The sequence below is a fragment of the Maniola jurtina genome, chromosome 22, assembly GCF_905333055.1.
Source record: "Maniola jurtina chromosome 22, ilManJurt1.1, whole genome shotgun sequence".
Classification (NCBI taxonomy): Eukaryota; Metazoa; Arthropoda; class Insecta; order Lepidoptera; family Nymphalidae; genus Maniola; species Maniola jurtina.
In genome coordinates this window covers 8,449,167-8,470,116 of record NC_060050.1, presented here as the reverse complement: position 1 = coordinate 8,470,116, position 20,950 = coordinate 8,449,167, and the positions used below count along the sequence as shown (strand labels likewise).

Here is a 20,950-nt window from a genome sequence, read left to right as displayed (position 1 = left end):
ATAATCCTAATCCTACTAATATTATAAATGTGAAAGTGGATGTTTGCATGTTTGTTACTCAATAACCTAGTGCTATACAGCTAGAACACTGCAATAAACCGTGAAAGAAAATCCCGAAAAATGTTCGTTTGTTTTGGTCAATTTGGTCAAATACCGTTCCGACAAGTTGTTAACAGGGCTCTCTCCGTCACTTACTCCATACAATCGTAGCTCCAATTTCATTTAAATATTCAGCAACCAAAGTCCATGAAATTTTGCAGACATATTCTAGAAACTAATATCTGTGCCTGTGGTGTGGTTTTTCTAAAAATATGTAGTTTTAAAATTACAGGGGCTCAAAGATTTGTACGTGAATTTTTAAGACCGCGTAACTTTGAAGCCGAATATTTTAAAGGAAATCTGGAAAACCACAGACATAGATATTAGTTCCCGGAACGTTTCTACAAAATTCTATTGAGTATGATTGGTTAGTATTCCAATGGGAGACGAACTACGTTTGTATGGAGCGAGTGACGGAGAGACCCCTCTTAAAGATCAAACATTAATAAGAGACCGTAGTACCTTCCCAAGGCTCTTGCTCCGTCTATGCGTGGATCTTCGCCGCCTGAAGAAGTTGTGTTTGACGTCGTTCCCTGACATCTCTTTTTTGTTGGCGTTGAACTGAGCTGTAGCTAGCTCCTCGGCTCGCGCCTTGTTTGGTATGGTGCCTTTTTGGACTTCCTGGTTGTTGCGACCTAGAAAAGAATACATACAAATACATACATTACATTACAATACATTGAAATATTGTTTACAATTGATGAGCTATGTCCGATTAATGGCAGGTTTTAATTCTTTATTAAATCTTAGTCGCACCAAATCTGCCGGGCGATTCAGTACACTCGATTCGGTAAGTTATCGTCATATTTATTAGACTTAGGAAATTAGCCACAGTATCGACTAATGTATGAGTAACTCACGTCAAACTCATTATTTTGACTAATTTCTTAAACTGAACACTTTCAAGTAAAGATTTTTATGTAAACCTGTGAAGATGATACTGCCATTGGTGGAATTAGAATACTATAAGCCTACTTTGTCGTATTAGTTTACAAATTGCGAAAAACCAAATTAAAGTACTTCGCGGTTAGACCCGTTTAGTGCACCTTAAGTTTTGCAGTGCTGTGCAAGCTGGATTGGACTTTATTGCATCGTAACACGTCATATTATTGGTCACGTGACCAAGTAAGCTCTGCTTGATAATCTCTCTTTCATGAGAGATAGAGTTACGTCTTTTTCACGAAGGGACGTACCGCCGAATTCTCGGGTCACCTGACTAAAAGAGTTTTGGAGCCCGGCCTGATATGACTTGACACACAGATTGTAGTGTATAATATAAAGATTTGGTGTAGTACAGGGTATTCGTACCTATCCGGTAGACTTGCCAAGCGCCAACGGTTCCATTGTGCAAAGTGTCCATTACATGGAATACGTCACCGCAGCGGAAGGACATTTCGCCCTCCGTCGGCTCGGTATAATGGAAATGCGTCTTGATGTGAAATGAGTCTCCCGCTGCAAACAAATATATGAGAACTTATATTAAAAACCTATACATGCTAAAATATTAAGCCGCTTAAAGAGATGTTTCTTATCGTAATCGTAACGTTTCGTATCGTAAGACGAAGACAAGATTGATGACGAATGGCTGAACAGCAGAAGTTGGCAGAACGAACTTTATTTATATGCATTACTAGCTGAAGCCTATGTGCTAATTTCATGGTATGATCTATCTTCATTTAAAATTTCAGCCAAATCTGCCCAGTTGTTTTTGCGTGAAGAAGTAACAAACATACACACACACACACACACACACACAAAGTGCCTTTATAATATTAGTGTGATTTCTAGTGATTTAGAATGTAGGTCGATCAGGTTCAGTATACCTACGTATTGCAGCATCGAGTAGGTATGCGCTATGACATGGGCACGAGCAGGTTCGTCAGCAAACATCAAGGAAATCGTCTTACTATACTATGTATTTACCTACACTATGATATTAGGAATCAGTGGTATGTTTCTCCTTCACACCTCAACTTCCTAATCAATTATATTGAATAAGTTCCCCCCCACCCTAAAAACATTCTTTAAATGGGTTCAAATAAAGTTCATTTTCATTTTTCAACTTACGCATCTGTCCGCTTGCAACGGCGTTGTATTCGTCGGGCGAGTGTTGCACTATGAGGTCTATCCGTTCCTGTAAGCTCAGTAGAAACAGCACTGCTTCTTCTCGGGTCACGCCTTTCATTTCCATGTCATTCACCTGGAATGAAATCAATGTTTCTTATAGTTTTCTGATGCCCGGGAATGAAATCAACGTTTCGTATAGTTTTCTGACGCCCGGGACTTTGTCCATGTGGATTGAGGTTGTCAGAATCCCGTGGGAACTCTATATATCCCCGGAATATAAGCTAACCGTGTACCACATTTCGTCAGAATCGGTTAAACTGTTGGGCCGTGAAAAGGTAGCAGACAGACAGACACACTTTCGCATTTATAATATTAGTATGGATTAAAGATGGATCAAATATAGCAAATAACCTGAAGTATCGAAAATTGTATATTTTTTGTCAACCTTGGCTTTACCTTAAGTATCTTGTCAGCAGGTTGCAAGCCCTGTAGCGCGGCTGGGCTGGTCGGTTGTACGCCAGACACGAAGACCCCGGAGCGATTGCCCCCACACAGTCTCAGACCCACCGAACCTTCTTTTTGAAAACTTATTAACCGAGGTTCACTCCTGACAACAGAAAACATGAATTTAAAAAATCAGAAAATTGTAGTTTAGCAAAGTAACTCTGCTTAAAATCTATACATATAATAAAATTGTAGAAAAGTGGGGTCTATACAATGGAAATATATAAAAAAAAGTAGCAGGGGTTGTTATTATATCGATGCCGAACCCGAAATTGTAATTAATTTTTTTTATCTGTTTATCTGTTTGTCTGTGTGTTTGTGCACGCTAATATTAGAAACGGCTTATTCGATTTAGATACAGTTTTCACTAATATATTGTAGTAAGCTTCACTTAACATTTAGTGTTTATTTCATGTCAATCGGTTCATAAATAAAAAAGTTATGTCAATTTAAAGAATCACACTGCCCGAAAAGTCACTATTCCACGCGAACGAAGTCGCGGGCACAGCTAGTTAAAAATATGTTTAATACCTCCTAACCAGCCTAAGCTACCAGAGCTTAGGCTGGATACGTGGTATTAATCATACAATCATGTAAAGACTATTTTTTCGCCACTGGGTATTTCGCCCCTCAAAGCAAGCCTGCCAGTCTGGGAGCCCATAACGAAATAATATGTAAACATCACCAACTGAAAACATCGTCATATTATGTTGAAATGACGATGTTTTCAATTTTTGTAGGTCCTTACGGTGGTTTATTTCTTTGATTTGTCATTCCATCCTCTTCATAAAGTTGCCTCCGACTGCTGTAATAATCTGTAATGAAACAATCACAAATTAAAATCAGAATATTATATTACTACCGCTATTATAAATACGAAAGTGTTCACTTATTTGTTTATACTTCAATCGCGTCGCACACGGATCAAAGCGTGCTACTATTAATCCCGGAAAATTACCTCAGGATTTTCAAAAACCTAAATCCACGCGGACTAAGTCGCGAGAAAATTATAACAGCGACACAAATAAAAACATAGGGTCCGTACGGGCAGAACCTGTACGCTGCTACGTACAGATTCTGCCCACAGCTGGAGTACGGACTAGACATAGCTTCCCCACTGTTGGGATTCATAACATCATTCCTAGGCGGTGGCAGTCTCGGCGGCTGCTCATCGTGTGACATTGGACCTCGTCTGTTGTCCGCACTCCTCACCGGCGGCGCTTCTATGTACAGGTTCTGCCCACGGCTGGAGTACGGACTAGACATAGCTTCCCCACTGTTGGGATACATACCATCATTCCTAGGTGGCGGCGGTCTTGGCGGCTGCTCGTCGAGTGACATCGGACCTCGTCTGTTGTCCGCACCCCTCACTGGCGCTGCTACGTACAGGTTCTGCCCACTGCTGGAGTACGGACTAGACATAGCTTCCCCACTGTTGGGATACATACCATCATTCCTAGGTGGCGGCGGTCTTGGCGGCTGCTCGTCGAGTGACATCGGACCTCGTCTGTTGTCCGCACCCCTCACTGGCGCTGCTACGTACAGGTTCTGCCCACTGCTGGAGTACGGACTAGACATAGCTTCCCCACTGTTGGGATACATACCATCATTCCTAGGTGGCGGCGGTCTTGGCGGCTGCTCGTCGAGTGACATCGGACCTCGTCTGTTGTCCGCACCCCTCACTGGCGCTGCTACGTACAGGTTCTGCCCACTGCTGGAGTACGGACTATACATAGCTTCCCCACTATTGGGATTCATACCATCATTCCTAGGTGGCGGCGGTCTTGGTGGCTGCTCGTCGAGTGACATCGGACCTCGTCTGTTGTCCGCACCCCTCACTGGCGCTGCTACGTACAGGTTCTGCCCACTGCTGGAGTACGGACTAGACATAGCTTCCCCACTGTTGGGATACATACCATCATTCCTAGGTGGCGGCGGTCTTGGCGGCTGCTCGTCGAGTGACATCGGACCTCGTCTGTTGTCCGCACCGCTCACTGGCGCTGCTACGTACAGGTTCTGCCCACTGCTGGAGTACGGACTATACATAGCTTCCCCACTATTGGGATTCATACCATCATTCCTAGGTGGCGGCGGTCTTGGCGGCTGCTCGTCGAGTAACATCGGACCTCGTCTGTTGTCCGCACCCCTCACTGGCGCTGCTACGTACAGGTTCTGCCCACTGCTGGAGTACGGACTAGACATAGCTTCCCCACTGTTGGGATACATACCATCATTCCTAGGTGGCGGCGGTCTTGGTGGCTGCTCGTCGAGTGACATCGGACCTCGTCTGTTGTCCGCACCCCTCACTGGTGATGCTACGTACAGGTTCTGCCCACTGCTGGATTACGGACTGGACATAGCTTCCCCACTATTGGGATTCATACCATCATTCCTAGGTGGCGGCGGTCTTGGTGGCTGCTCGTCGAGTGACATCGGACCTCGTCTGTTGTCCGCACCCCTCACTGGAGCTGCTACGTACAGGTTCTGCCCACTGCTGGAGTACGGACTGGACATAGCTTCCCCACTGTTGGGATATGTGGTGTGTGGTGTTGCTTCTAAAAAAGAAGAGCATAATGTGGAATTAGTAAAAATATATACGTAACTCTTTCTTTTTGAATTTATGTAAGTAAATCGACAATGGTATGCGGTAAAAGTCTAAAAAAACCTTGACATTTCGATATCCTACATGGATAAAAGTTCTATGCAAACTGCCCTATAGTTTTTTACCATTAGACAGTGTCGTAATCTTAAGCAAACATGATATTGATACAACATTTTAGTTTTTTCTTCACAACTTGAGAAAACAAAAAGATCTATCCAATAGTAACATTTTCCAGGGTAGTATATTTTACTGCACACCCTTCTGCAATGCCTTCCGTTACAGCTAACAGGGAAAAATGGCGCAACATCGTGAAGAATGTGATATCTCAAGGGAGCCACGATCCTCACAATTGAAGGTCCAACGCGAGAAGATGATATTTTATTGATTGCTGTAACATCTCGGTAGATAGTATTTTATTTTATTTTTTATTTTATTTGTACCAGAAAGTTGTAACAATAAAAATAAAAATAAAGAAAAAGATGACAGGGAAGCACCACTTATCTCTATAAGAGATCTCTACCAGTGACCCTTGGGTTGGGAGTAGAATTTAGTTAAGTAATCTATAAAATGAATCATCCTCTGGAAGAACCAACAAATGAACTCACCTAAACTACTATAATTATTCTGGTAATTCCCATTGGTGACCGTCTCCTCCCTGATCAGTTCCCTGGTGACCACCAAGTTGAGCCGATCCTTGCACGACTCCACGAGCTTCCTCGCCTCCTTCAGCGTCATAGCGTCCGTGACGGCCGTGTTGTTTATACGCGCGATCACGTCGCCCTCACAGAGGCCTTGTCCTGCCTGGTTTAGCTGTTCCCTCGCGCGCATCGTCAGCTCTTTGACGTAGATTTTGCATCCTAGGACTATGCCAAAGTCTGGAATAAAAAATTCTTAGTTAGTATATGTATATTGACGACCTTCCTGGATCAGTGGTGCAAGTGCTGACGTCACGGGTTCAATTCCTGGCAGAGGCAATTCGGGAATTTATAATTTCTAAATTATCTCTGGTCTGGTCTGGTGGGAGGTTTCCGTCGTGGCCAGTTACCACTCAAGCGATGACGCTGTGCCACCAAGTGATTTAGCGTTCCGGTGCGATGCCGCGTAGAAACCGAAACTGCCATACTCCTTCCAAGTTAGCCCGCTTCCATCTTAGACTGCATCATCACTTACCACCAGGTAAGATCGCAGTTAAGGACTAACGTAACGACGTAACCATCAGTATCCTGGTCATGTCACGAGTAATGAGACCCTGCCCCCAGTGGTCTACTTAGCTTCTGGAGTAAGCTTGGATGGCTGAAGTGATGACTACAGCGGCAGGGGCACTGTACAATAGACAGAGACGTTTCATTGCGGAAACCTACCCAAAAAGAAGAAAGAAAGAAACCCTGCCCCACTCCCAATAGAACAATCAAAAACTTCTCTAAGGGGATTAGGTATAGGTAAAAATGCAGATGGAATGCGCTTGCTTAGACGAGTCTAGGTTTCAAAATAGTTGATGTCCGGAAATGCTCAAGGCAATCGACTTCTTGGCTATATTAGAAATTAGGCAGTTAAGGATTTCCTTTATCTACCAACCAACGGATAAATATTTCACGGTACGTGTGATCTTGCGAGAAGTTATCTAAGAAGATAAATAATATTCGATAAATGCTTGCCGTGCCTCCATGTAGAAAGTATTTATATATGCGCAAAAAATTAGTTCTCACGCGCCATTTTTACTTCATGAAATATCATGTCAAAAGTACGATTTTAGTACAGTTGACCTATACAGTTAAAATCGCGCGTAAGAAGTCATTTTGCACGGACTATACCCAATTTGGTAGGCACTAAGGTGACGTAGGTGAAATATCAATTAATTTAGAGCGAACAGTGCGACTGTAAAATCAATTGATTAATTTTCCAAGACTTTTTGGATAACCTTAACTTACAAGAACTGTACCCAAATCTCGTCACAACGCAACGGCGAGAACACGTGGCAGATCAGCTAGGTGATTCGTTAACTCAATGTCTAACACTGAATGATAGCCTTCATTGCTGCTTCACTGGGCGACATCAAAATATTTTTCGTAGAAAACCTTCAATGGACTAGAAAATCAGCTCGGTGGCTATCATTCAGTATTAGACACTCTAGTGAATCACCTCACTGGGTGATCTAAAGGCCGCCATAAAAATCCCATTACATGAGTGTGCCTCCTCACCTTCCTTCTTCCCGTTCCTCGTGAGCGCGAGTTTGATGGTGGTGGGCGCGGTGGGCGGCGGGGCGGGGGCTCGCCGTCGTACCACGAGCGAGACCGTCGCCCCGGACTCCCTGAGGACTTGCACCGCTCGTGCGTACTCCACATTCTCTAATGGTACTCCGTTTACTGATACTATCCTGTCGTTTACTCTGAAAATAAAAGAAAGGCAATTATACTTTAATATGTTTCATATGTTTCAGTAAGTTTAACATGTTTTGCGTCAAATAAACCTGCGGGCAGTAGTTTGCTCAGATAGAAATTAAGGGTGTCCGAAATATGCCGATTTTGAGTGATTTGTTTCGTATTTTATCTTGACATAGACATTGCAATAGAGAAAATGAAAAGTGAAAACTTGTTGGTGGAAATCAAACATCCTACTTTTTGGCTGTTCATTGGAAAATTGGAAAAGTTGTTGTATGTTCAATAAACTGTCTAAAATCCATGGATGAACCACTTTAAGTATTTTCATTATTGAGGACAGACTACGAGAGTCAGACAAACATAATTCGCACACGATTTTTATGATTCTTTGTGGATAATAATATATCAAATAGATGTCTACTGGATTTGGATCAGAGATCGGATAGTGCGTAAGCAATATCCGAGTTCGGGCTGAGTTTTTTATATCCGTACCTTCATGGAGTCGGATCGAATGACCGCTTTTCAGTGCGGATACCTGCCCAGAGAGAAAAAAGAAAGTCTCATGAAAAAAGAACTTACTGTAGTTTGTCTTCCGCCGGTCCTCCTCGAAGTACGTCAGACACAGCGATGGACGGGTCGCCGCTCGCGAAGTGAGGGTTGTCTCTGCCGCCAGACACAGCGATGCCGAACCCGTAGCCTGGGACGCGGTTCAGTCTGACCCTATGTGTCTCCCAACCTGAGTTGCGTTCTGTTGTCTGGAAAAGAAGAAAGAGAATTTTAAAGATTGTAGTTTATAAACAAGGGAAATAACGAATTTCTCTAGTCTAGAGATATGCCTGGGGCTGGGGAGCACCATGTACCTAAGACCAGTTCGGAAAATTATGCATTGTACAATGGTTTAGTCTGATCTGGTGGGTGGCTTCAGTTGCGACTTCTTATCATTTTCTATCTATGAGATAAAATAGTAATAAAAATAATTTTGAATTTTCTCAGTTGGATTAGAAGTTATATCGGTTGGCTTTTCCATCTGTTGAATAAACTTGGGACGATGATGTGTGCAAAATTGGAGATCATTCCATATTGAATCATCATTAGACAACAATTACGGCGGGCGGGCGGACGGACGGGCGGATGGATAGACAGACAGACAGACAGACAACGAAATGATTCTATGAGGGTTTCTTTTTCCTTTTGAAGTACGGAACCTTAAAAATTCCCCTACTAAATGACTACTGAGGTACTAAATGACAGATTTATCCTAACGCTATCCCACGCTCACGTCACGGTTGCTAAACCTATATACTGGAAATGTTACAGGGCCTCAGAGAGTCGTGTTTTGTCATTTTATACAAGAGAACAATTAACATGATAAAGAGAAAGCGTACACGGTAGATACATCATACACCATACGCGTCAAAGGCTTTCTGGCACACGCCGAATATGAAAGGGCATGTAATCAGATCTTTATACAGGACAATTTTATGTATCAAAGCGAGTTTACGGAAACAAAGAAATGAGACATCTGAACATCTACCTACCCGCTAGAGCCATCTACTTGTTTTCATGTTCCTACTTCGAAATTTTACACGAGAAAAAAATAGTAGGAGCAATACCTACCTAAGTTTTGATTGGATGTTGAAAACAGTGTAGAAAATGATTAAGTAGAGAAATGAAAAAAAAAATCATAGCAGGAGGTTCCGCGCCAACTCAGAGTTATACACAGTTGAGATGGCATCGGGTTGGGGACACCCCGCCTCATACTCCAATTGCCATCTCGGCCTGTCGGTTACTATGGGTTGACCATTGAAGTAAATAATATAGCGTGAAACATCAGCTAGTATTCAATATAAAATATTGAAGGTAGATACTATCTAACTACTACTAAGCTACTACTACTACAGCTAAGCTGGTTAGAGTTTACTCCAATTTTAGCATTAAAGTCACCCAGTATTACTAGAGTTTCTCTTTGAGGGACTTTTGTGATGGTGGTCTCCAGTTCCGTGTAGAACCTCTCTATAATGTCGTCACTGGCAGTGCTGGTGGGGGCACATATTTGCACAATGGTCAGGTTTACTGGGGATGCTTTAAGCTTGACGCTGATAATCCGGTCACTTACTGCTTCGAAGCCGATAACACAGTTCCTCTGGCGTGCGGGTATTAAGAGAGCGACTCCGTTCTGGCTGCTGGTGTCATTGCCAGAAAAGTATAAGGCGTGGGAGTCAGTGAGGAAATATCCGTTACCTCTCCAGTGGGTTTCACTGAGTCCACAGATGTTCAGGCCGCATCTGGTAATCTCCGTTTCCAAGATGTTAAGTTTCCCGGGGCTAAGTAAGCCGCGCACATTCCACGTCCCTATCGTCTGGATTTGGCGCAGCTTAACAGATATTCCAGTAGCTGAATTTCCATGGGGAGCCTGGTCTCCTGCTACCCCGTGGCCTGTAGCACATTTCCCACCGTCTGCCCCGGAAGCAGAGCGGCGCCGGTTGCTAGGCGGGTTACATGGCGTCCGTGATCTCTTTGTTTGTATTTCCATGATGACTTTCTTGGGAAGATTAGTTGCAGTGGTTTCCCCTTGCCTTCTGCACAATACAAACACACAAATATCCCTAGAAACTCTTTATTTTTAACCCCCGACCCAAAAAGAGGGGTGTTATAAGTTTGACGTGTGTATCTGTGTATCTGTGTATCTGTGTATCTGTGTGTCTGTGTATCTGTGTATCTGTGTATCTGTGTATCTGTGTATCTGTGTATCTGTCTGTGGCATCGTAGCGCCTAAACGAATGAACCGATTTTAATTTAGTTTTTTTTGTTTGAAAGGTGGCTTGATCGAGAGTGTTCTTAGCTATAATCTAAAAAAATTGGTTCAGCCGTTTAAGAGTTATCAGCTCTTTTCTAGTTTTCTTGTAGAAAAGAAGGTTAGATAACCGTTAGGTTTTTAATATTATGTCAATAGACAAATGTCAAGCTGTCAAGATGGACGATACATAATTATTTATTTGAAAATGATGTTTTGGAAATCTCAAATACTTTGGATCGTCGGGGGTGTTATAAATTTTTAATTTACACTTGTTCATGAGAAAAGTTGAGTGAGGGGCTTTAAAACATAACATTTTTTATGGCTGAGCTCGTTCATCTCTCGCTTTTTTGTCCTATATCTTGTTGTTTTCTATCTTGCTGTCAAATTGAAAGTTACAATTCCACTTAGCAACTAGGTATTCACCCCGATAGGATAAAACCTAGGATAAAATAATCACTAGGATAAACCCCTCCCCCCCCCCCACCAATTCCTGGCTACGGCCTTGCCTATGGCCATTAGTGGGTAGGGTAATGGGTAATATGTAGGTACAACGTGTAATTGAGTAGGTATGCTGAAACTCTCAAAGTTTATTAAAATTAAACTGAGTACAACGTGACGATTTTTACTGATAGGGCCCCATTAAAAGAATTTGCCACGGGCCCTAGATGATATAGTTACGCCACTGGTAGATAGGTACCTACTATAAACACATTATTATGAGACTAGCTGTGGACGCGACTTCGTTCGCGTGGAATAGTGATTCTTTAAATTGACATAACTTTTTTATTTATGAACCGATTGACATGAAATAAACACTAAATGTTAAGTGAAGCTTACTACAATATATTAGTGAAAACCGTATCTAAATCGAATAAGCCGTTTCTGATATTAGCGTGCACAAACACACAGACAAACAGACAAAAAAAATTACAATTTCGGGTTCGGCATCGATATAATAACAACCCCTGTTACTTTTTTTTATATATTTCCATTGTACAGACACCACTTTTCTACAATTTTATTATATGTATAGATTAAAGATCTTCGCACACACAAACGTGTTGCCGAATGCTGTCTCTACTCCGACTCGCAGTAAAGCATGGAGTTGGAGCGGAGTTGTATCCTATGTGTAGTGTGCGAAGACCTTTAGCCCGCGTGCAACATTGTTTGACAGCTGACCTCGATACTTTCGCAGACGATAAAGGCACGCGTTGCATAAAAACCCTTTGTTAGCGATAGGTTGCGACATGTCTTCTAATCTGGTTAGAGATCCTATTACATAGCCATCTGAAATACCTAGCTGGCTTAACTGGCTTACTATTGTTAAACTATGTTGTTCCTAGGCAGTGACGGATTAAGACTACTTGATGCCCTAAACAATCCATGCCTGTGGGCCCCCCTATCCGTATGTTAACTAGAATCGGTCTTTAATTAAACCTTTACCGCCTAAAAACATTAGTTTTTTGTAAAACAAGATGATGAGATGAAACGTACTTTAGAAGTGGAGTAGGTGCGACAACAATAAAAACCAAAGCATAATTATTTATTTATTTATTGAAATGCGCCTTGCGGCTTTCGGGGACATTCGAATTGTCGGGCAGCGAGTGGGCAAGCGGGAGTGGGGTTAGATTCTAGATCGGACTCTATGTCAACTTAAAACGGGCGAATTTTCAAATTAGTCCTAGAAAAGTTTCTACTCTCACGTCACCAAAAACCACACCAAAAAAAGTTTTTTGGTGTAGTTTTTGGTGACGTGAGAGTGAGACGTGAATGCCCTAAGGACAGATTTTTTTGTGCTTCTTCTGGTGCCCCCTCAGACGTGATGCCCTAGGCAATTGCTTAATTTGATTAAGGGTTAATCCATCACTGTTCCTAGGTACATTTTTATGTGCAGACATTTTCTTTTGAACTTTGACAAACTCTCAGTTATCAAAACTTTAGAAGGGAAAGCATTTTGGATGCATTGTTACCATTTTTTGCAGCAGAGCCAACAAGTGTAAATTAAAAATTTATGACACCCCCGACAAGTGATGGTTACAGTAACTAGAAAAAAGCTGATAACTTTCAAACGGCTAAACCGATTCTCTTGGATTGTAGCTACAAGCCACCTTGCAAACAAAAAAAAAACTAAATTAAAATCGGTTCATTAGTTTAGGAGCTACGATGCCACAGACAGATACACAGATACACACGTCAAACTTATAACACCCCTCTTTTTGGGTCGGGGCCTCGGGGGTTAAAAAACAGTACGTCATTGATTGTACTTTCTTGTAACGTTACATTTGTAATGTAACATTACTTTCTACATTTTTTGCTTATAATACCTAAAATATACTACGTACGTAGATACCTTCTCACTGTATCATAATTGCTAACGTTTGAACAGGTCATCAGAAACAGTTATCTGAATGAAATGAAACCGTCATATCGAATTCCACGAATGGCGAAGGGCCACCTGAGTCATAGTTACAACGAATCCATCAAAATTCCTCGCATCAGCGATCTATTGTCGAGGCGAGGGAATGCAACATTAGGTAGATACACACGCTATCTAATACCAATACAAACTTCTCTCCATGTAAAGTACCTACCTATTTTGTACTATGCTAATGGTAGAGGCATTAGAGGCGTTGGGATAATGTGGACCATGGTTTTATAAAGAAATCTAACAAGACATCTTTGAGAACACCAAATCTGCGTTGTATTTTGGGTAGCTATAACGGTGGCTCTCTTCTAAAATCAATGAGCTATAAATTAAGGAGAGACATTCTAGGACAAGTAAAAAGAAAATTCGATGTTGAATTATTTATGGTGTTGTCAAAATCAGCCCGAATTCATAACACGTATTGTGCACGTATTATACCGGCTTCCCACGGTGCGTGATTCTAAGGATTATCGTGGCCGACGACGCGACACCACGACCGCGCACAAGACTTGAACAACGTGTCTGCGCTACCACGGGCGATACTCTTCCCACTGTGCGTCGGTGTGGCTGGTCGGCGTCCATCCGAAATATCGCCTACCGTGAGAAGCCGGTATAACACGCACGTCGTACAACCTCGATCGTAAGCGGTAGTAGTCCAACGGTAAGTAGAGAAGCCCCAGAGCGTGAACAGATTACGCAGATTAGTCTGAGAAAGGACACGGAGCTGAGCGATAACCCAGAGAAAATTCGATTATCTGCGTTACCGAGTTAAGCAAGGTTTCCATTGGAATTCCAAACTTACGTTATAACTAACTATAAAAAATATAGTGTAATACTTTAAAGGCTAGATTATTTTCTTTACTAATTAACATTCTTTTCTTTACGTCGCGTAAAATTGATATTTATTTTTCATATTATGTTTTATAAGAATAATTATGTTCTTTTGAATCGGTTTTGAGTTAATGTTTTCCAAATGCGATATTCAAATCTTTCTTCTGAATTCTTTGAGGTGCAATGTATAGGAGGTAGGTAAGTAATTGCACCAGAATTTAGTTGAAAGTCATCTTCATCAGTGGGATAATTTTGCGGTTTCCCGTGGTTTTTACTTAGAAATACAATATATTATGTAAAATCATAGAAGAAGGTATAATTACGTATTTTGATAAATATATCAGCACTATCAAAATTACTTAGGTACTTTCAACTTAGGCTTAAAAATTCCATCTCTACCAAAATTGCACACTCATATGTAACTTTTTCTTATACATAATTTATAAGAAAATTATCCACTCAATTGGAATTGATAAGTAAAATGAAAACTTTGTTATGTAATAAGATTACACAATGAAGCTATAATTCGATGTAACTTGACTAAAAAATGTGTTTCCATAAAGGGGCTCCTACGCATCAACCAAAACATCTCATTTATGCAACAGACGAACCATGTTAGGATTTTATTTCGAATACATAAATACAAATTGGATTTACGCAAAACATGAAAAATTTATATTTTTACAAGTTGTTTTTTTTTTGTCAATTCAGTGTTACCCGTATTCACAACATACTATGAGGTCTCACAGTGCGTTCGAACGCACAGTGTAGGTTGCACCAATCAGATGACTGTGTCACGTCAATTTACAATGATCTGATTGGTGAAACCTACACTATGCGACCTCATAGTAGGTAATGATTGTGAATCCGGGTATAAGTTATTAGTTACTTAGATAATTTTGGGTACTAACCTCCTATGTCAAGTTAGCCCTTGATTGCAATCTCATCTCGTGGTAAATGATGGTGCAGTCGTTAGGTGGAAACGGCTAGCTTGAAAGAGGTACCCTACTAAACCCATACTCCTAAACCTTAATCAATATGTAAAATATTCTAAACAATCAATTCTTTTTTAACCCTTCTCAGGGTTTGTCCGAAGGGTGACATCGCGGGGACCCTATTGGAAACGGAGACTCCGCCGTCCGTCCGTCCGTCTGTTTGTCAGCGGATGTATCTCGTGAACCGTAATCGGTAGGAGTTGAAATTTTTGCATTTCTATTGCCACTGTAGCAACAAATAGCAAAAATTTCAAAGGGATGTCAATGAAAGTTTAAAAAATGTTATTTCTTGTACGATGATAGTGATGAATGATGATACTGAACCCTTCGTGTGCAAGTCAGACTCGCGCTTCACCGATATTTTTGCACTTAGAACGCTAAAAAAAATTTAAACGAGATTTTCTTAGGCGGTTTACTTAGGTACTAAGTCTTTAAAATAATATAATACATCTTTAAAATAATATAGTATCTACGTGTAGTCAACTGAAGTTTTCTCTACCGGGGTTAAGTAGGCAGGAACAAATATTTAACAAAATTTGATTGCATATGACTGAAGTACCTACTACGGGTTTCGCCTAACCGGATTACATGCATTTTTCTCGATGAGTCAACGTTTTAGACCTCTTGTGCTCTCAACGTCGATGGCCGATGACTGGAGTTATAATACCTATAGCTATACTTACATACTCATAGGGAGGTATTTATATCTAAACCCTGACCTAACGCCCTTTCCAATAAGGTAACTAGGTATAGGTGTAGAATTTATAATTACAATAAGCGAACCTACACTCAAGTTTTTAGCTTACTAAGTTTACCTTGACTCGTACATATTTACGAGTAAGTAAATATATGTGCTTGATTTATTTCGAAAAAAAGGCTAATTGCGAAATAAAATTTAAAGGGAGAACAAAAAACACTGAAAGCTGCTAAAATTTACTCTTATTGTACCGTTTTGATTGAAATCGCGAACTCAAGCACAGATTTAGAACGTTTTGCTTGGAAATGAAGTCATATTAGAGCCTTCCTATTCAGTGATCGAAAATATGAATTTCGTCGTTTTGCTTGGAAATGAGTTCAGTTTTGTAAAGCAAAATAAAATGTAATAGAAAAATCATTTCGATCAGATGTATTATTAGTAATTACAAGTAATTTTTGTTCGCTAGCTCCTCAATAGTTCACTCATGGCATTTTGAAGAGATGGCTATTCTATGATTCTGTGCAAAGGTTGTATCTACCTACATAAAAACACCGCGTGGGCTTACCAATCGTGCCGGATAAAAATTATCCAAAGATATTTCAACGATATAATGGAGACAGCATACAGATAAACAAAAGTCAAAGGTTAATAAAAACAGTCTCTTATAAAAATTTACAGTCCTTATTAATCTAGGTCTAACAAAGGTTAGGAAAAGTCCCAAGAAAAGAATACGAGCAATTATAACGTTGTTTTCTCCACTGAATCGACATTGACGGAATTATTGGGAGCCATAGAAAAGACAAGTTTAAATTAAAAATTTATAACACCCCCGACAAGTGAAGGTTGCAGTAACTAGAAAAGAGCTGATAACTTTCAAACGGCTGAACCGATTTTCTTGGATTATAGCTAAGAACACTCTCGATCAAGCCACCTTTCAAACAAAAAAACTAAATTAAAATCGGTTCACTCGTTTAGGCGCTACGATGCCACAGACAGATACACAGATACACACATACACACGTCAAACTTATAACACCCCTCTTTTTGGGTCAGGGGTTAACAAGAAGAAGAAATCACCACCCATAGTAAGTATTATAAATGCACAATTATTGGTTTTTTTTAGGTTCATTGGTTTGTTCTTCAATAACGTCGCAACACGGCGCCGCGTAAGGATCGACGTGATTTTTTACATGTGTTTGAGCATAGGATACTTTTTATCCCGAAAAATCAAAGAGTTCCCACGGGATTTCAAAGACCTTCACTTAAATCGACATCTCGTAGTTTATACACATTTTATATTAAAAGATAATGTAGATACATTCAAATTCAACGCGTATAAGGCCTGTAAAACCCGTAAATTAAGCATTGTATATTTTTTATTAGAAACGATGTTTGTGAAAGAAAGCCTCATCGAAGCATTTTCACATCGGAAAGTTTTTGTAAGCTATTCTTAATTACATAATTATTAGTAGGTAAGTAGGTGTTAATTCTGTAAGTAGTTAATAGAAAAACTCTTATCCGCAACTCAGATATGGAAGAGTGATTTTTCCCACGAGTCGACTTAAATTTTTTTTTTTCTAATTCATATAGGTATTCTGTATATCGGTTTAAGTAAAGTAAAGAATAATATTAAAGCTTCGTGACCTCTTCATCCATATCCATGTTTTTATATTTTAATGGGAAAATATGTAATGCTAGTTTGTCCTACAATCACGCCGCAACGGAATAACAGGTTGACGTGATTTTTTGCAAGGATAGGATTAAAAATCTGGAAAATGAAATAGGCTACTTTTTATCCCGGAACACTAAAGATTTCCCAATGGCTTTTTAAAAATCTATGTACAGAAGAAATCGCGGGCATCATCTCATAACAATAGCAACCAGAAAAATATTTCATGTAAGTAAGTACCTAGTATGTGTGCCACACATTACACAATGTGAGAATCCATACTTTATATTATAAATGGGAAAGTGTTTGTTTTAACCGATTTTGTTGAAAGGTACAGAGTTAGCTTGCATCCTGGGGACGGACATAGGCATTGTTATCCCGAAAAATCAAAGAGTTCCCACAGGATTTTCATAAAACCTACATCCACGCGGACGAAGTCGCGGGCATCATCTAGTATTTTATAAATTGAGTACGTACTGACCTGAATGAATCGAGAATCGAATGTAGCACCGCCTCTAATCTCAGAATAATTAACCGTTGCACCAAAGAGGTGGTAACTCGTAACTCGATTAGTTTGGGCATCAAAAAATAATTTGAATTTACTTTAAACATGTACTCTTATATACTATACATACAGCGCTAATCCAGCTTCATAAGAATCTATAATTCAAGGTAAGTCTAGTGCTCAAGTTACAACTAAGCTAGTTAAATAACTGTAGTTATGTGGAACTGCAGAAGTTGTTTACCTTCTTACGTTTACCTACTTAACTTAATGAGACGTTTTAGTAGTAGAACCTAGTTATTTTTGACTAAGTATTTTTACTTTTGAAACCTTGATAAATAAACGCTGAACCGGCAGCGAGTAAAATACTACAGTTGAAACCACCATTTTCAGGACTAGGTAGTACTTAATAGGGCTTCTCACTTAGTTGGGGTGGAGTGGAGTGAGAAAAAAATATGTTTATGTGTCTATTCCCTTATGCATTCGAATCGCACATCATTTATCCGATTCTTTGTACAGTTGTTGTTGGGTCTCGAGGGGAGGTTTTTGGCATTGAACCTCCAAAATACAAAAGATTTGCTAGTCTATAAAAAAGTGTAAAACCTGTAATTTTTCAAATCCAAAATTATCCAACTTCATCTCGGTGCACAGTTTTTTCATCGAAATATCAAAACTTGCCAAACACTCTCACTATTCACAACACTACCGTCGTATGTTTATTTGTTAAACATTATTCACTAATAATGCCATAAACACACTTTTAACAAACCTTAATTTTAACGCCGTCCTATAACATTCACACTTTAGAGAACGTGCAAAGACTGCCAAGAGGTTTAATGCGCCGAAACTCTTTTTGTTTTTTTTTTTTTATTTAATATTCTAATAGCATGCTGAATGCTTTATCGTAGGCGACCAGCGATGACGACGCGTCGCGCCATACGAGATTACTGTACTGCCTTGTTTAAACTTCGAAGGCATTATAACACCGAGTTCAAACATACACGGGTCGCGTTAATTCCTCGAACGAGATCATGTTTTCTGAACTCAGTCGCATGAAATATGTTGAGACTTGTACTATGAATGCTGTGCAAATATGCACAACAGCGTTTTGCTTGTCCTGAAATTAACGGACTCAAATATGCATCTTACTTACTCGTATTATAGACGCAGGACTAATGAAAGTATTGATTTAACGAAATGTGTCGTTAGGACAGGACTTCAAACAGACGTTGTTACAATCATACCTGTCTACGTAACCATAACTGTTTATCCTTAATCATGAAACAAAGGTAGGAAAGTATTTATAACTACAGGATGCAGATTGCAGATATAAAAGTAGAAAATTACAGGGACGCAAGCTACCTCGGTACCAGCCGATGGGTTTTTAGGAATCCCGTGGGAACTCTTTGATTTTCCGGGATAAAAAGTAGCCTATGTCCGTCCCCGGGATATAAGCTAACCCTGTACCAAATTTTGTCAGAATCGGTTAAACTGTTGAGCCGTGAAAAGGTTGCAGATAGACAGACAGACAGACAGACAGACAGACTGACACACTTTCGCATTGATAATATTAGTATGGATGATACCTATCGATCAAGCCGGAAAAGATGCTAAATAATTGCCAGATGTTTAATCTAGGAAAGTGTTACAGGATTTTCTCTATAACTATACTATAGGTAGGTACTCTTCGAGTTTCCATAACCGCGCTGTGCACCAACCAACAACCAATATCTTGCGGCTACACCAATTTTGATAAAACTTTCAAGTAGTTAACTAAACAAAATAGATTCGTCATTTTTAATACTGTCATGTAAAATGTACTTTAAATTCAAATACGGAATGTACCTACTCGTAAAATAGCTAACTTGCATTTGTATAAACGTGTTTAAAATCCGGAATGTATTCTTGTCCCATTGTATTCAATACCTTATTGATTGTAAGTGCATATTACCTTGTCAAGATAGAATCAGCGACTGGGTATTTAAAATTTAAATATATGTTAAAATGTAGGAGTCCAGTATGGATACCTTTGTATTTAATCGTTTCAAACTTGATATTTTCAATGTATCGCGCGATTTTAGAAAAACATTATGAGGAAATTTACTTACCTCTAGTAAAGATCAGACCTGTGACAATTTCCCAAAATGATCTGGCCGGGAAGTCGGGACCTCTAACTTACGAAAGCACAGAAACTTTCTAGCACTAACACAGTTGGTTAAAACATTTAAAGTTCCGTCGTTCCGTCATTCAAGTTTCCGAGTTTCTTGATGGTTCTTCTCGGTAGGAAAGGCATTTCAAACGAGTGGTACCTACTTAAAAGCTTTTGACGATCCAAAAGAACTTGTAAAAGTCTAATTGAATAAAATATTTTGAAGACTGTTCTGTTCGTATTATTTTAAAGCCGCTGAATTCAGAAGGCGCAAGACCTTGGCGTGTGGAACTCCCTACAAGAGAATGATGATATCCACGTGGACGTCTATCATTGAAAAGAGCAACTGTCGAGTTTCTTGCTGGTTCTTCACTGTAGGAATGGCATTCCGAACCAGTGGTAGGTGCATTTGACGATTCAAAAGCACTTGTAAAGGTTTATTTGACAAAAAAACTTTTTTATTTACGAGTATTTATCGGTTGATGATGGTGATGAGATATTAGGTACGCAGTACGTCTTCTAGAAGTCTATACGAATAGAACCCAGAGTACATGTAAGTTACACAGTAATTTGTAAATAGAAACCAGCCTGACACGCACCTACCTACACAATGAACCGCTATTTATTTACCTACCTGAATCGGCACCTGTCGCCGTCACCCAATACCGCGAAACCTCAAACAAATCGAATTCCAACTATTTCTCAAAGCTGTCGCATACGCTGTAAACATTATACGGCATCGCTATTCAACCGGCAATCCTATAAGCCTCTACAGACGGGGCCAACTTACCACTGAAACTAACGTCCCAACTCCCAACCTCAGAATCCCCTACTATTACTCGTATTACAAGTGTAAATTATAACACCCCCCACAAGTGAAGGTTACAGTAAGGGAAGAGCTGATAACTTTCAAACGGCTGAACCGATTTCCTTGGATTATAGCTAAGAACGCTCTCGATTATGCCACCTTTCAAACAAAAAAAAACTAAATTAAAATCAGTTCATTAGTTTAGGAGTCAAACTTATAACACCCCTCTTTTTGGGTCGGGGGTTTATAAACGCAAATGTTTATGTCTGTCTGCTAGCTTTTCACAACCCATGTTGACGTTTGGTACAGAGATCGCTTGCATCCCGGGGAAGGACGTGCCTGTGTTATTTTTGTCCCTGAAAATCAGAGTTCCCGCGGGATTTAAAAAAACCAATATTCACACCGAAGCGGGCATTCTGTTTGGTAC

The 20,950-nt window shown here is 40.1% G+C and overlaps 1 protein-coding gene across 13 annotated transcripts in view; it reads right to left on the bottom strand.

Moving 5' to 3' along the window:
- The window catches only part of LOC123876907 (tight junction protein ZO-1), a 135,645-nt gene that overhangs the window by 17,762 nt on the left and 96,933 nt on the right, over window positions 1–20,950 (bottom strand). For 10 of the 13 annotated variants that reach the window (XR_006798454.1, XM_045923315.1, XM_045923320.1 and 7 more), the window contains 9 exons: window positions 8,230–8,405; window positions 7,471–7,658; window positions 5,878–6,147; window positions 5,055–5,225; window positions 3,419–3,485; window positions 2,623–2,773; window positions 2,167–2,299; window positions 1,408–1,551; window positions 562–734 (listed from right to left, as the gene is read on the bottom strand). Coding sequence is in view for 12 of the 13 variants with exons in the window: in XM_045923315.1 (XP_045779271.1) it covers window positions 562–734; window positions 1,408–1,551; window positions 2,167–2,299; window positions 2,623–2,773; window positions 3,419–3,485; window positions 5,055–5,225; window positions 5,878–6,147; window positions 7,471–7,658; window positions 8,230–8,405 (1,473 nt within the window). In the remaining variant the exon portion in view is untranslated. The other 3 variants (XM_045923323.1, XM_045923325.1, XM_045923324.1) reach the window with 3 other exon arrangements.